The sequence below is a fragment of the Ursus arctos genome, unplaced genomic scaffold (genome assembly GCF_023065955.2).
Source record: "Ursus arctos isolate Adak ecotype North America unplaced genomic scaffold, UrsArc2.0 scaffold_26, whole genome shotgun sequence".
NCBI lineage: Eukaryota > Metazoa > Chordata > Mammalia > Carnivora > Ursidae > Ursus > Ursus arctos.
Window position 1 is genome coordinate 2,644,972 of NW_026622941.1, and position 17,156 is coordinate 2,662,127.

Genomic DNA, 17,156 nt, shown 5'->3' on the forward strand with positions numbered 1-17,156 from the left:
CAATTCTATTGAAAACAAAGAATTATAAACAATCTGACTTTTCTGATCCATCTTCTTAACACCAATATTTGGAATTACCTGTTTTAACTGTCCCAGAGGGTTGTTTTTTTTTTTTTTCTCCCTAGAGGAATATAAAATACTAAGATTCAGGAGAGGTGTGCCTATTGCACAGTGAGGGATGCATACTGTGAAAAGGGAAGTAAAAAAAGAGAACCTGCTCATCCTAGGGGACTTCTGAGGCAGATCAATTTGAAGAAAAAGTATGTTTAGAACCCGTGCCCCTGGACCCTTTTGGAAAATGTTCGTGCCATCTCCGGGTATATGTGTACCTCAATCTGAAGACCTCTGGCCTAGGCTACTCTGATAACTCACCCAATCTTCTTGCTTCCACTCTTAGCCTTGTGGAATCCATTTTCCAACTAGTAGCAGACAGTCTTTTAAAAACACTATCAGCGGATGTCATGCATTGATTAAACCTCTTTAATGGCTTCCACCATTCTTAAAAAACCACAAACTTCTGGCTACCCCTTACGTAAGGACTGCATGCCTTGCACTGCTCCCACCCCCCAAGTCATACCAGTCGTCCTCACACATGTCCAGTTCTTTCCACCTTACTGCCGTCACAAACACTGATTCCTCCCCACTTTTCAACATGGCAGGCTTCTCACCCTTCAAGACCCAGGTTAAATGTTACTTTCTCAGAGGACCCTCTCTGAGCACTCAATCAAAAATAAGTTCTAACCTCTCCAAATTTCACCAAATTATTGTCTATTACAGAAAACCCGTTTCTATGCTTTATAGCACTTTGTGTTAACTTGTAATTAAATGGGTTTTTTGTTGGATTAGTGTCTGTGTCCCTCTGCAGACTATAAGGTCTCTTAGGGGGGAGATCACAGTTGCTTTATTTATCATGATATATTACCCCAGACTACCACAGCACCACTGGATACTCAATAAAGTTCTGCTGAATGAATGAACGAGCAAGCAAACTCATGAAAAAAAATTGTTATTTTCTTAAAATGTTTCAACAGTTTTCCACTGCCTTGAACATAAAATTAAATGCTGGAGCACAACATGAGACTAAACACACTTCAGCTTGATCAGATTGTATGTACTTCCCCCTCCCTCCATAGATCGTACCATACATATTTATCCTGAACTATAGCTACTAACCACTATTTAAAGTTTCCCGGATGCTTCCAGCTTTCACATATGCTGATCCCTCTACATAGAATATGGTGAATAACCTTCCACCTCCTTTTTGCTTAGTATTTTCTCTTTAAGACTCCGCTCATGCATTAGTCATCTCCTCCAGGAAGCCTTCTATGCACCTCTCCAATCTGAATTACATGCCTGCCCCTCCTCTTCTACTCTTAAAGCTCTCTATGCAGATCACTACCACGGTACTTATCAAACTGAACCATAATTAGAGATTCATTCTTCAGTCTTTCCAAATAAACGATGAATTTCTTGAGGCAGAGGCTATCTTTATTACCTTTCTATTTCCAGGGCCTAGTGTAATATCTGGAAAACTACAAGGTATTCAATAAAATGTTTGCAGAAAGGGTAGCATTAGTAAAAAAAGGTCATTATTTTAGTTTCTGAGCATTATTGCCATTTAATTCAACAAATGAGAAATATAACTTACTATAAATGTTCAGACCAGTACAGGACTATATTTATATGGCCAAAGAATAAACTGTCAACTCTGGGAACAGCTAAAAGTAAGAAGGCCATGGGAAGGAATGAAGAGTACAATTATAGTTTTATTAGCACACATCATCTTCTACAGGCTACCCAATTACTGGTGATGCTTCAGTAGTGGTGACTTGTTCTGTCTGAGAAAGTACTTGGGTATCATGGTGATAAATGCTGTATAACTGACTGGGTAGATTCGCAGCCAATAGAGAATTTAATAAATCTTTAAGAAAGAAAAAAGATGGGACACTTGGCAGTTGCCAGTTGTAGTCTGGACCCCACTCACTTGTGCACCTCGCTCCATTTCCTCCACGAATGTGTCTGACAAACCAGACGTGGCTGAGGATAAGGAATTTGATTAAGCTGAAATTGAAGAAGATAGAAACACAAGAAAAAATCCACTGCCTTCAAAAGTAACAATGGAACAGGAGAAGCGAACAAGCGAAATCATAATGAAGCATGTGCCACCAATATGCCCTGTATGTTTCCTTAGCACCGCCTTATTTCACTTTTTTTTTAGCTATTTAACTTTGTGAGACACAAAGAGGCTGGATCAAATTTAAATGACTCTACTGCCCATTTTCACAATCAAGAATCAAGAACTATTGACAGTGAAGGCCAAGCCTGGCTTAGCTCTCCCATCTGCCTGTCTGGCTGGCAGGGAAGGAAAAGAACTTGAATGTTGAAGGAAGAAGCAGGGTACTCTGTGAGATTCAGAGTAAAAACCAAGTGGGTCCAACGTGTACTGCTGGGCTATAAAATGCCATTTAATCAGAGTGCCGTTTTTTGTTCTTCAAGTGACTTTAATTATTGGAATGCACAATATTTAATACGCAAATATCTGGGAAAAAATTTTAGGATGTAATCCTAAAAAATGCTCATTGATCTATAACTCTCTGCAAATCATAGGTAAAACCTTATGATCTTCTAGGACGAAATTTACACTTAACATACAAGCCAAGTAACATCAAAATGGCAATTAAAAAAATGAGTACCACTACTAAAAATGAACTTTTAAAAATAAAAGTCAGAATGCATGTGTAAATTTTAGTTATATTCAGAGGATATATCTTTATCACTGTTCAAAACATTAAGAAATACTCCTTAGGAACAGATATAAATCCAGCTTATTGAGCCACAAGAAAATGTCTTATTACTTTAGAGGCATTTTTTAAAACTTTAGTTAACAATGTAGCTGCAAAAGGCTTCCTCAAAAAATAAACTTACTCTTAGTGAAGATATTTAAAACATTCATCTCAAGTTAAAAACAAAAGGCATTTCAGAAATTTAAGTTTTTAGGAGCACTGCTGAACTAAAGATATTGCTCCCTATCTCCTCATAATTCTGAGACTTAAGAAAACAGGTTTTACTCTAGTCTCATTTTAAGAAAATGGACTTTCACATTCAACAAAACACAAAACCTGCTAAAACTTGAGCAGAGACAAGTTTCAAAAGAAGAAAATCCATGTAGAAAAGCACAAAGCAAAAGTAAAAGGAGCCCTTGGGTTCCCCCCATGGGATTAACTCACTTTCATCTCTCCATTTGCCAACACAGTTTAGGACATCTTCCTTTGTGCGATCATTATACAACTTCTTCATATTTTGGGTATGGGCTCGATATGGAGCAGCATGTATTGGGGATAAAGAAACTATAAGGGGATCCTATAAGAAGAAATTTTTTCCTTTGCGAGTTTTCCCCTCTCAAACTTTAGAAGGTTCTGTATTTTATTTTGGTTAAGAGAGATTATTCCCAAACAATTTTGCTTTGCTCTTTAAGAAATCAAGAGATACAGATATCCTCCTTCTAACAGAGGGAGTTATTTCTTCTCAGAGGCTAAATTTAGTTAGAGACAGATAATTTCTGGACCTGAGTAAGATAATAAGAATAACGTCCCTAGCCAAAAAAAGCTTTACCATTTAAGATATTTCAAGTGAATATTTGCAGATTAGCTTGGTATATACAATTAATACATATAAGTAAAATTAACAGTGGAGTCAGAAGACAGAAAAAGATAAAAATAAGAACAGAAGATGACAGCAGGAGGGGACAGTGGATAAAGGTCACATGGCCTCAGAAATACAAACATAAAAGCGGCTTCTTCATACCTTAAACCACTTAGAGCCCAAATGACTGGTCTCATGCAATATTTCACTCAACAGCTTCAGATAGGCAGTGAGTAGCAGAATGGTGGAAAAAAAGATAAACAGGAAAGAGAGAAAGAAAAAAAGCATGCAATTAAAAGCAAATTATATATAGCCACTTTGGAAGACAGTTTCACAGTTTCTTATAAAGCTAAATATAGTCTTACCATAAAATCCAGCAATTCTCAGGTATTTAACTAAATGAGCTGATAATTTATGTCCATACAAAAACCTCCACATAAGTGTTCATAGAAGCTTTATCCATAATTGCCAAACATTGGAATTAATCAAGATGTTCTTCAATAGGTGAAGGAATAAACAAATTGTGTCATGTCTATACAATGGAATATTATTCAGAAGTAAAACAAAATGAGCTATCAGGCCACAAAAAGACATGGAAGAACCACAAACGCAAGGCTAAATAGAAGAAACCAGTCAGAAAAGGCTACATACTGTGTGATTCCACCTACATGACATTCTAGAAAAGGAAAAACAATGGAGACAGGAAAAAGACCAAGGATTGGGGAGCTGAAGGAAGGATGAACAGGTGGAGCACAGAGGATCTTTGGGGCAGTGAAACTATTCTGTACGATACTGTAATGGTGAATACATGACATTGTACATTTGGCAAAACCCATAGAACTGTATGAGATGAAGAGTGAACCAAAATGTAAGCTATGAACCAGTTAATAATGTATCAATATTGGCTCATCAATTCTAATAAATCTATCATACCAATGCTGAGATGGAGAAAGGAAAATATGGGAATTTCATGTACTTTCTGCTCAACTTTTCTGTAAACTAAAAAACAAAACAAAAAACCCCAAAAACCTGATCTAAAATAAGTCTATTATAAATAAATAATACATAAACACATAAATATATAAAAATCTACCCCCGAAAAAGCAAATTATAATTAGTTCACACAGTAAGACATTTCAAAAAACACATACTAGCAATTTATATGCCATAATGACATGGTGTATTAATTGCCGACATTTCTACATGATCCCCAATATGTAAGACTTGTCACTAAATAATGATCCCCAAGCAGAAAAAAATCTTTAAAGAAAGAAAAAATGGGGACATTTTGAACATAAAGGTAAGAATATAAAAAAGGTAAAATCAAGATAAAAGAAAATCCTTCTTCACTCTGGATCAATGACTGTCACCATCTCTTCTCTGAAGCTACTACCCAAGCTCTATTTAACTGTGTATCAGGAAATATTCAAATTAGAAGTGGACAAGGCATTTATGTAGGAACAGGGCACTGACAGACTGTGAAAAGTTCCACTTTTCTTCAGTTTGGCTAAAAACTATCAGTTTGTCTTTCTTTCTATACTTCACACTAAAGAAACCATATCCTCATACTAACACAGTTAGGAAGGGACTCCCTTACAGCACACACTACATCTGTCTGCTCTGAAAATGTACCCTTCTTCCTTGCTATGCAACTACCTTAACTCACAAGACCACAGTGGTCTCATCATAGGGGTTTCCCAAAAGATTCAGGTTATCCTCTCATTGAATTTTTTTATGTTTTTAACAGGTATAGTCCTCTAACAAAGAAATGGAAAGGAAAAAATAACTGAAAAAATTAAAATGTCATGAATATCTGCGTAAGGGAGATTTAAAACCTCAAATCACACTCATACTAGGAATTGAGATTAGAGCATTTGCTTGTTAGAACCATTTTTCCCATTCACATTTCCCAATTTTAGTTACCCTTCCTAATAAAAAGTCAAAAGCAAGTGTACCAGGATCTAAGAGACATAGAAGAATATATAAAGCAAACACCACACACAGCAGCAGAACTCTCTAAGAAGTCACTTCAGGGTTGAGACCTGCTGCTCTGGTGCTCTCAAGTGCCACGATAACTATGTCCTTCATACTTGCCATGAACCTTGTTAATACCTTGTTATAACTTTAGCTGCTCTTTTGAACAAGGCAGGGTATAAAATAAATAAACTGTTATTTAAATTTAACATTGTAACTTAGAAATGTTTGTGTTTTCCCAATCAATTTAAAAGCAGGATTGTGACCAGTCCTTGAACAAACAGACAAGCTCCATTTCATCTCACTAGATACATGAGCATATACTACATCCATATATGTGAAATAAATCCCAAATTATTAATGCAGACACTCTTAACATGAGTCATTCTTATGCAACCTTATTTCAATTCTTGTTTAAGCCTAAATACTTACACCTGATGAAGTGCTTCTGAAACCCTATAAACATATGTACAGTTTACCTAAACTATACTGGTTGGGTTTTACCTTTTGTTTAACCAGCAGTGTTGCCAGTAACTGTATAAAATTGCAGACCTGTTTTTCAGCACTGGTCCTGGCTGACTCCTCTTGTGCTAGCACCATTTCTCGCTCTGCAGTTATCTGTACACTTTCTCTTAGTGCTTCTTCCAGCTCTTCAATCCTGTCATCCTTCTTACGGAGACTGTCCTGGAAAATGATGGAAGACTAGGTGAAGTAGACTAATTAGTTAACCCAAGGATAGACTATTTATCAAGAAAGGACTATTTGCTTATTAAGTATTCTTCTCTTCAGAAGTAAATCCAAGCCAGAAAGATATCTTCACAGAGGAAAGAACAAGGGAAGAAAAGAACTATAGTAGGAGGTTGAAGAAGTGTATAATTCAGAGCAAAAGGTCAAGTTAGTTAAGCAAGAGAAATTAGTGATGGATTTGTTCTCTGTAACAGAGAGAATAAAACTGTGTTAAGCAGCATAGGCAGCAAGAGCTTGATTACTTAAAACAAAAGCTGTTTTTGAATTACTTTCTAAACTGGGCTTTAAGCCAGCTTTGATGCAGCATAAGTAAAAAGACTCTATACCAAAACATTCTCTCCCTGCAAAGTTCAGCCTTGATGAAAAAGTTAGGTAAATAGCATGATTTTTCAATTACATTCTTCATATAGACAATTGTTAGCAAACTAATTTAGAAAAAAAATAAATGACAGCATGGTACTGGCACAAAAACAGACACATTGACCAATAGAACAGAATAGAGAACCCAGATATGGACCCACGGCTCTTTGGGCAACTAATCTTTGACAAAGCAGGAAAAAACATCCAGTGGAAAAAACACAGTCTCTTCAATAAATGGTGCTGGGAAAATTGGACAGCTACATGCAAAAGAATGAAACTTGACCACTCTCTCACACCATACACAAAGATAAACTCCAAATGGATGAAAGACCTCGATGTGAGACAGGAATCCATCAAAATCCTAGAGGAGAACATAGGCTGCAACCTCTTTGACATCGGCCACAGCAACTTTTTTCATGACACATCTCCAAAGGCAAGAGAAACAAAAGAAAAACTGAACTTGTGGGACTTCATCAAGATAAAAAGCTTCTGCACAGCCAAGGAAACAGTCAAAAAAACTAAGAGGCAGCCCACGGAATGGGAGAAGATATTTGCAAATGACACTACAGATAAAAGACTAGTAGCCAAGATCTACAAAGAACTTCTCAAACTCAATACACGGGAAACAAATAATCAAATCAAAAAATGGGCAGAAGATATGAACAGACACTTTTCCAACGAAGACATACAAATGGCTAATAGACACATAAAAAATGTTCAAAATCATTAGCCATCAGGGAAATTCAAATCAAAACCACCTTGAGATACCAACTTATACCAGTTAGAATGGCAAAAATTGACAAGGCAGGAAACAAGAAATGTTGGAGAGGATGTGGAGAAAGGGGATCCCTCTTACAGTTAGTGAGAATGCAAGTTGGTACAGCCACTTTGGAAAACAGTGTGGAGGTCCCTTAAAAAGTTAAAAATTGAGCTACCCTGTGATCCAGCAATTGCACTACTGGGTGTTTACCCCAAGGATACAGATGTAGTGAAGAGAAGGGCCATATGCACCCCAATGTTCATAGCAGCATTGTCCACAATAGCTCAATTGTGGAAGGAGCCGAGATGCCCTTCAACAGATGACTGGATTAAGAAGATGTGGTCCATATATACAATGCAATATTACTCAGCCATCAGAAAGAACGATTATACAACATTTGCAGCAACATGGACAGGACTGGAGGAGATTACGTTAAGTGAAATAAGTCAAGCAGAGAAAGACAATTATCATATGGCTTCAATCATTTATGCAACATAAGAAATAGGAAGATCGGTAGGAGAAGGAAGGGAAGAATGAAGGGGGCAGTAAACAGAAGGGGGAATGAACCATGAGAGACTGTGGACTCTGGGAAACAAACTGAGGGCTTCAGAGAGGAGGGGGGTGGGGATTTGGATAGGCTGGTAATGGGTATTAAGGAGGGCACATATTGCATGGTGCACTGGGTGTTATACACAAAAAATGAATCATGGAACATTGCATCAAAAACGGGATGTACTCTATGATGACTAATATACAAAATAAAAGTTATTAAATAAATAAATAAATAAATACAAAAAAATAAAGAAAAGTTCTCAAAAAAAAAAAAGTGTCAGCAAATGGCGAAGGAATATGGTGGTTCTTTCGGAGATGGAAAACTTCAGAGAGAGAAGAATTTGGGAGAATAGGAACTACAAGGCCATAAACTATACTAGTCCTTGTTGTAAGTCTGAGATCCTCAGCTCACCCAAGAGACCACACTCAAAAACTACGATTCCTATGTGGAGAAAGGGGATCCCTCTTACACTGTTGGTGGGAATGCAAGTTGGTACAGCCACTCTGGAAAACAGTGTGGAGGTCCCTTAAAAAGTTAAAAATTGAGCTACCCTGTGATCCAGCAATTGAACTACTGGGTATTTACCCCAAAGATACAGACGCAGTGAAGAGAAGGGCCATATGCACCCCAATGTTCATAGCAGCATTGTCCACAATAGCTAAATCGTGGAAGGTGCCGAGATGCCCTTCAGCAGATGACTGGATTAAGAAGATGTGGTCCATATATACAATGGAATATTACTCAGCCATCAGAAAGAACGAATACCCAACATTTGCAGCAACATGGACGGGACTGGAGGAGATTATGCTAAGTGAAATAAGTCAAGCAGAGAAAGACAATTATTATGTGGTTTCACTCATTTATGGAACATAAGAAATAGCAGGGAGATCGGTAGAAGAAGGAGGGGAAGAATGAAGGGGGGGTTAAGAGAAGGGGGAATGAACCATTACAGACTACGGACTCTGGGAAACAAACTGAGGGCTTCAGAGGGGAGGAGGATGGGGGATTGGGATAGGCTGGTGATGGGTATTAAGGAGGGCACGTATTGCACGGAGCACTGGGTGTTAGACGCAAACAATGAATCATGGAACACTACATCAAAAACTAAGGATATACTGTATGGGGACTAACATAACATAATAAAAAATTATTAAAAAAAGAAAATAAATAAATGAAAAAGAAAATGGTTTCCTAATGATTTTAAGACATCAAAGTTTTCTCTTAATCTCATATGAGAAAACTAAAAATGGTAACTGGATATAAGTGATCAGGCTAAGGATGAGTAATTTAGTTAGCCCACTAACCTGAATATTCTAAATAAGCTTAAAAATTAACTCCTGGGAAGGTAAATATGGATTTCTATCAGAAAGACAAAATCCTATAGAATTTTAAGAACATGTAAGAAAGGAAAGATCTTAAAGTAAGAAGGATAAATGAAGCACAGTTCAATCAGTATTAAGAACTAGATTCATCAGGTTCTTATTAAGCATTTCCTCTTTAAATTCTTCTAGAAACAAAAGATTAAAAAGAAAGTGCTTTTTATTAATACAATTAAATTAAAAACAAAAGAACAAGAATTGCTGAAACATTCGCCAACTTTCAGAATACTTGTATCAGTAAAAGATACCAAAAGATTTTATCATTTATCTATGTAACTCTCCTTTAATTAGACTTCAGTTCACTTTTATAAGTGCAAGGCCCAGAGTCCTTTCTAACAACTTTGTCTTCAGAAATCTAGAACTGGAAATCTGTCAAAGGTAAGTCAGATTTTCTTCCCAGCACTGAAAGAATATCTTACTATTTAACATCTTTCATAATAAAAAGTTGACATATCTTTTGTTCTCTCTCATTTTTCTCAATTAAAAAACTGAGATAAAAAAAGAATAATCACATTTTAGTAATGTATGTCATGTTCATTTTTTTTCAGTGTTCATTCTTCTAGGAGAAAATGTTATAAAATACCCTGATTTAGCCCCATAAGTAAGGTTCTGTTTTATACAGGGAAGTTTAGCTGTATCAAAAAATGTTCTTATTTGAAATCTTAATGCTTCCCGGTGGCCTGCCGTGAGCAGCAGAGTGCAGCTTCCAAAGCTGCTGAAGTTACTGTTGAAGGTTTCTAGAACAATGCCAAGCAGAGAGGGACAGGAAATGATGACAAAAGAAGTAAAGGACAAAGTAGTTTCTATCGATTCAAAGAATATGAAATGCAACAGAAGGATTATGTGGAAAGAGACAGATGCAAACGTCAGTGAGTTCAGTCCTCTCAAAATCCCCAATTAATAACTTTATCAGTAGTAACATGGGATTCTGAAATATAGATTGTGGTAAGAAAAATGAAACACGAATGTTTCCCATTATCAATTGCTTCTGAATAACTCAGTATTATGTTTTTGTTCAGTCTGCGATATTCTTTACTCTTACACTGTCTCTGGAGATCTCCTGAGAGGCTTCTGTTATTCTAACCTAAACTGAGGCTGAAAAACTTATCCCAATAACTTCCCAGAACCCATTTCAAACAAACAGGATTATCTGCTTTTCTGCATGGGCTGAAAAATAGCTTTGTGGCTTTATCAGTACAACTTTTTTAGAGAGAGGATACTTAGTAATTTGTCACAATGCAGATAATCAGTGCAGGTTTTCATACGGAAAGTTTCATTAAACCCAGTGCTAAAATCAGAGTCTACCAGATGAGCTCTGTGTACAAGGCCATTTATTTAAGAAAAGTTTTCTGGACTTGATGGTAGCCTGGCTCAAAATCCGTGTCCATAATAAGGACAAAGAACAAAAGTCAAGAAATACCACAAAAAAGGGGCAGAAAACTGTTAAATAATATTTATGAAATACTATAACTTAGATAACTTATAATACAATTTAAAATCAATATAAAATAATGTATGGAACCATATGCTCCAAGAAAGCTGTATTAAATCAGGGTGGTGACAAAGAATGAAGACAGTGAATATTCTCATCACCTTCAACACCAAGACCAACAAAGTCCATAACTACTTAATCCATCTAGTGAGTAAAATGTGGCTCCAGTCTTACTTTCGGAATCTTAGTAGATATCCGCTAAGGTAAACCAAGGAAGTTTCCTTTGTACTGAATTACACACCTCAAATCTGTTTCATTTAATAAAATATTGAGCCAATGCCAAAAATGAATAGAATCTTTTAGTTCTACAACTACTGGAATCCTAAGCACACAGCTAGATCATATTTATAATTATCCTTCTTTGTTCTTACAGTTTCAGTAAAGAGTAAATACATTTTCTATACTTAGACTATAATATGGATATTCTACCTTTTTTTTAAGCTTAGAATACTAGAGAAATGATTTTTAAGTTTGAGAAAGGCCAAAAATGATTGCCCACAAAGGACAAACAAATGGAAGGCACTGGAACTTTTTATGTGAACACAGAGAATCAGAAGACAACTGAAGTAAAGGCCTTCAAAACTCTGAAGGAAAGATGCTTTTTGATCTAGAATTCTATATCCAAATTATCAATCAAATGTAAGGGAAGAATGCAAAGTCTTTAAAATTTACCTCACATCACAGACTCTCTCAGAAAGCTACTAGGGATGTGCTCCATCAAACTTAAGAAGTCAACCTAGAAAGAGGAAGACATGGGACCCAGAAAAAAGGGGATCTACCACAAATGAGTAGTGATGGGAATCTCAAGGGTAACCGTAAGCCTAGAGATTAAAGAGAATTCAGAGGAGAGGATAGAAACTCAAGGAAAGATGTTTCCAAGAAAAAAAGTGGATGAATAGATTACGAGGTTAATAAATAAGGGATCACATATTCTATAATAGTACCAACACTGAGAGGAGAAAGGAATTTGTAAATAAACTGGTGATATGTATACAAATAAATAATAAAACAAATAAAAAAACCCAAAGCTATTATTACCACCAGGAAAAACTAAAAGTACACTAAAGGAAATGTAATCATAATATACTATGTGCCTGAGACATAATAATGTAAAACTTATATTAGGAAGACGGAAAGAGGGAAGTGTGTGTGGTGACTTGCTTAGAGAGGCTAATTCCTCATCATTCATAATAGGAAGTCAGTAGATAACTAATGTCCAAATAAGAAAAATAAGAAAACAACAGTATAAGAATATCATTTGGAGAGGGGGAAGTAAAAAGCAGAAAAAACAAGCAAAAAAGGTGAAAGCATGCTTGTCTCAGAGGAGCAGAAATCCAGACTAGACAAGAATGAGGTAGAGGACTATCACTGTTTATTAGAAGCCATGTAGTATTATGTCATTTTGTAAATGATATAAGCAATGTTCAGTAAAAAAAATTCAAAATCAAATTTAGAAATGTTGAAAGAAAAGCACATACTGCAAATAAATTAATAAGAATACATGAATTTCTGGAAAAAAATATGTGGTGACTATTTCAGGTATTGATATTCTAAACATAGGGGCTAACTATTTACTGGAAAGAGAATAGACTGGGCAAATATATCTCAAGACAGTGCCAATGGTGAAAAAAATATATGAATTTCAAGTCACTCTCTTCCTTGGTTTTTTATTCAGAAGTTGAATTTTTTTCATGAAAATAATTTGCATAGCAGGTCAAAATTACGAGAAATTCTTTTCCAGTCTTTAGGTAACCATGGAATATTCTAAATAAGTACATTTTTTTAAAAAGACAAAATTTTGCAATAAGTTCTGCAATTATTCTGAAAATACCTAAAGCTTAAATATCCAAATAGCATATGTGTAAGACACAGCACCAAGCCAAGAGCTTTGAAAATTGTCCCCATCCCCCTTTCTGTGCAAATAGTTTCTTTTTTTTTTTTTTTTTAAGACTTATGAAAATAGTAGTGAGATTTTGGTGATAAGAGTTTGACACAAAATTCTAGTGACAAAACTGTCATTTACACTGCACTTAATGGTGTATTTTGGTTTGAAGAGAAAAATCTCTAATCAATTCAATGTCTAAACTTAGAGTAGAAAAAATGACAGTTATCACCCACTTCTCTGAATATGTGTGTGCCAATAAAATGTCAGTAAAGAACAGAACTTCAGAAACTGCAAAACACAAAAGAGTCTGTCTACTTCTGCTCTTGGTAAACAGGCTGGAAGCTAGGGGATGTGCTGAAACCCCTGGGAGGTGCTTCTTGGTGGCTCAACAGTGACAGTGATTATACCAGGTACATCCTAAGGCTCTGACTATATGCTATACACATTAAATTCTATTTTCTCTTTTAAAAAGTCCACATTCGCCATTCTTCAAGATAAATCATGAGGCAGTCCTGCCATTCTAAGGCTGTAAGCTTAGAGAAAAGAAAAGTATACAGAACCTCTAATATCCCGAATCCCTTCTATTCCTAGGATATTCCACAGGTTTGAATGATCCGAGGTATTCAGAAAGTAGAGGGTGACTTACGGGAAATTAAATATAGACAGATATTAAAGTTAAGGTATGACATGGCCCACTTTAGTTTGAGAAAATCATTCCTGTTGTTTATATGAATTACTGACTTGCTGTTTTAGCTTGCAATAAAATCTTAACTTCTTCAGCTAAATAAACTATTTGTGCTGTCCAATACACATGTGGCTACTGAGCACTTAAAATGTGGCTAGGCCAGACTGAGATGTGCTATAAATACACACTAAATTTTGAAGACAGTATCAAAAAAGTGAAACAATAATCTTCACAATGATTATATGTTGAAATGACAATATTTTGGATATACCGAATTAAATGAAGTACATTATTAAAATCACTGTCTCCTTTTGGTTTTTTAAATGAAGGTATTAGAAAATTGAAAATTATACACGTGCCCACATTCCTATTTCTGCTGGACAACATAGCAATAACCAGAATGCATGTTATAAATTCATCTCTTGGGGCCACCTGGGTGGCTCAGTCAGTTAAGCATCTGCCTTTAGCTTGGGTCATGATCCTGGGGTCCTGGGACTGAACCCCGCATTGGACTCCCTGCTCAGCGGGGAGCCTGCTTCTCCCTCTCCCACTCCCCTGCTCTCTTGCTCTGTCAAATAAACGAATAAAATCTTTAAAAGAAAATAAATACATCTCTTTTCTTAGCTCACAGCTAAGAAACATTTGACATACAAATATGAGTTACACAGGTGAGAATCCTTACGGCAAGCTGCCTAAAATTCTAACAATCTAAAGCACTGAAAATTACTTCAGTGATAACATTAATAAAACAAATTCAAATAGCAGTAACTTGCTGCCAACAGAGAAAACCAAACTGGATTTCAAGGAAAAAAAAATTCAACATATGGTATATCACTTTAATACCTAGGATATAAAGTGCCTGTATTAGTTGTTTACTATTATATAACAAGTTGCCTCAAAACACAGCAGCTTAAAACAACAGTGAACATTTTTTATCTTGCACAGTTTCTGTGGGTCCGGAACTCAAAAACAGCTTAGCCAAACAGTTCTGGTTCCAGGGTCTCTCATGGGGTTACAGTTAAGATGTCAGTCAGGATTCAGTCCTCTGCTTCCACTTACATGGTTGGCAAGCTGGTGATAGCTATTGGCAAGGGGCCTCTGTTCCTCTCCACAGGGCTACTTGAGTGTCAGTATGGTATGGCACCTGGCTTTCCTCATAGCAAGTGATTGAAGAGAATAAGGCAGACACATCAATACCTTTTATGATCTAGTTTCAGAAGTCACATACTACCACTTCTGACATTTTCTATTGTTCATACAGACTAATCCCGATACAATGTGGGAGAGGACTATATAAGGGCTCAAACGCCGGGAGGTAAGGATGATCAGGGGCCATCTTGGAAGATGATTATCATAGGATGCTAGAATATACTTCCAGCAAAAGAAAACTAAATTATCAATGAAGCAATGAGGCATGAAAACAGTGATTATCAAAACTGCTTCTGAGAGAAAAACACCTATTAGGGTAACAGGTCTTTACCAGAAAGACAGAGCTTTTTTTATGAGGTTATATTAAAATGGAACTGAATGACACTAGATTGCCTAAAATGTAAAAGGCAGAGATTAAAGATACTTCACAAAATTAAGATATCCATTGGATATGAGATCAGCAAAATACGCATTTTGTCAAAAATTATTCAGGATAAAACCTGCAACTGGATTGAGTTCTAACGAAATATTTTCTTATGATTATGGTAAAAATGAAGAGTAATCCAACTTAATTTGTTAGTAGTTCAGTACTAAGAATACTCAGTGATATGCCAATCAAAGGCCAACTGAATAAAAATATCGGGTGGATGTTTAAAGAGCTATATATAATAGCTTATATTGGTAAGTTCAGTCCTTACATTTTAGTGAAGTTCCTTTCTTTGGGGAATAATCTCATTTTTAGGAAATTATGAGAATGAAGTATTCCTGGTCTTCTTGGTCCCTGCTGACTAAAGACCCTCCTTAAATCCTGTTCCCTTACGAATTTTCATTATAATTGATTTTACCCTTAAGAGGCACAAAAAAATCACAAAATTTAGCAAAAACCAACAGTCTAATTTAAAATTACAGGGGAATTATTTGTACTGTTTGAAGTTACCCAGTTTCCTAGCCCTCATTATTTAGAAAAATATCAAATCAGCAGCATGAGGGAGGAAAATTATATAGAGAAAGAAACTTCAATTTCATTCACCTGTTCTAAACTTGGTATTTCACTCTATTTAACCAGTTTAGACATGTACTGTATGCCACAGACAACTCACTTAAAAGCTATCAGGAGACAGGAAAGGAACATGGTTTACCATTTTAAATAGTTTGTATTACTTAAAATGAAAGCAGTATCTTTAGAATTTTACTTCAACTGCTATAAATTATGTTTGCACTCATCAAAACTAACACAGACCAGTTTTCCTACCACTAGATTAGGTGCTGAAACCTACTTACTATGCCTACTACACTTATCAAATAAGGTCAAATAAGACCACTTCATTTACAGAGTATAGGGTCCAAAGCAGGGGGTTTGTGTGACTAGTTTTGGGGGGATGGTAGAGGGAGAGAGGAAGTGGGAAGCTACCAAAAAATTCTTCATATCCTTAAATAAGAAGACTCCTATAGTTGAATGAGATTAGGGCAAAAGCTGTGACAGCTGTAATTTCAGGCACATTAACAAGAAGACTGGATTCTAGCAAATCCCATATGACTACTAACTCTCCTAATACACTCATCTGAACTTTGCTTCTTGACATCAGCGCTGTCAACAACAACTACATACCACTGCAGCTATAAGACTCTAGTCTCCACTGCCTTTCCTTCAAATGAAACATTCAATAAGAACAGCAAAGGCAAAACAAACAAAAAACCCAACAATTAAAAAATAATTTTTTGTTCTCTTCAAACATCACCCTCAAAATTAAAAGGAAAAGAGGTTCAATACTAAAGTAACATAAAAAGAAATCACTTGATAATGACAGATCTTATTAAGCTTTTCCCTTTGTCAGCAGCAGAGGGAAAGTCACTGCAGATCTCACATAGATTATCCAAGGTAACCCAGCCTCCCCTGTTCACCCGTCCCCTTCCCAACTTGGACTCTGCCTTGATTACTGAGGTCATTTCTTTAGGTTAATATTAAGAGCTGCTTCCTTTGGAGTAAACACCACTTACCAAAAAGGCTTTAACATGTTCTGAAAGATATTAATGTTAACTGCTATCCATTATCCTTAACGTAAAGAGACAGTAATTCTTTATTACCCTCCACCCCACGTTCTTCCTCCCTTTTCCCCATCCCCCAAGCATACACACACAGCAGAAGATTTCATTAAAATCATTCAACATGTCAGAATTCAATTACCAACTACTCATATGCTTACTGGGGGGTGGGGGGGGGGAATTGAAGCCAGATGTATTGATAAAGTCAATTTTAAGAAAAGAAAACTAGCCTAACACAAAGACAGAATTTGGTTATACACCAACTCCTTTTTAAGGAAATGGTTTGGGTTAAAATTTAAAGATATTTTCTTTCCCCTTCTGTCCAAAGTCCCTCAAACATCTCCCCTGTTTAGAGAACTCTGTTACAACCTTAATTGTTAAAAATCAAACAAGAGCAGATGGATTTCATTAAAGAAATGGAAATATATACAAACAAAATGCTTTTACATAAAGAATTTTTACAGAGCATATAGTACAAATACTCCGT

The 17,156-nt window shown here is 36.0% G+C and overlaps 1 protein-coding gene across 17 annotated transcripts in view; it reads right to left on the minus strand.

Annotated features, from left to right (window-relative positions):
- Nucleotides 1-17,156, minus strand: part of ERC1 (ELKS/RAB6-interacting/CAST family member 1) — a 554,906-nt gene that overhangs the window by 286,895 nt on the left and 250,855 nt on the right. For 14 of the 17 annotated variants that reach the window (XM_048216749.2, XM_057318942.1, XM_048216750.2 and 11 more), the window contains one exon: nucleotides 6,169-6,300. The exons of the other annotated variants lie outside the window; for them this stretch is intronic. In XM_048216749.2, coding sequence (XP_048072706.1) covers nucleotides 6,169-6,300 — 132 coding nt within the window. The remainder of the gene's footprint in view (nucleotides 1-6,168; nucleotides 6,301-17,156) is intronic. 17 annotated transcript variants of the gene reach the window in all.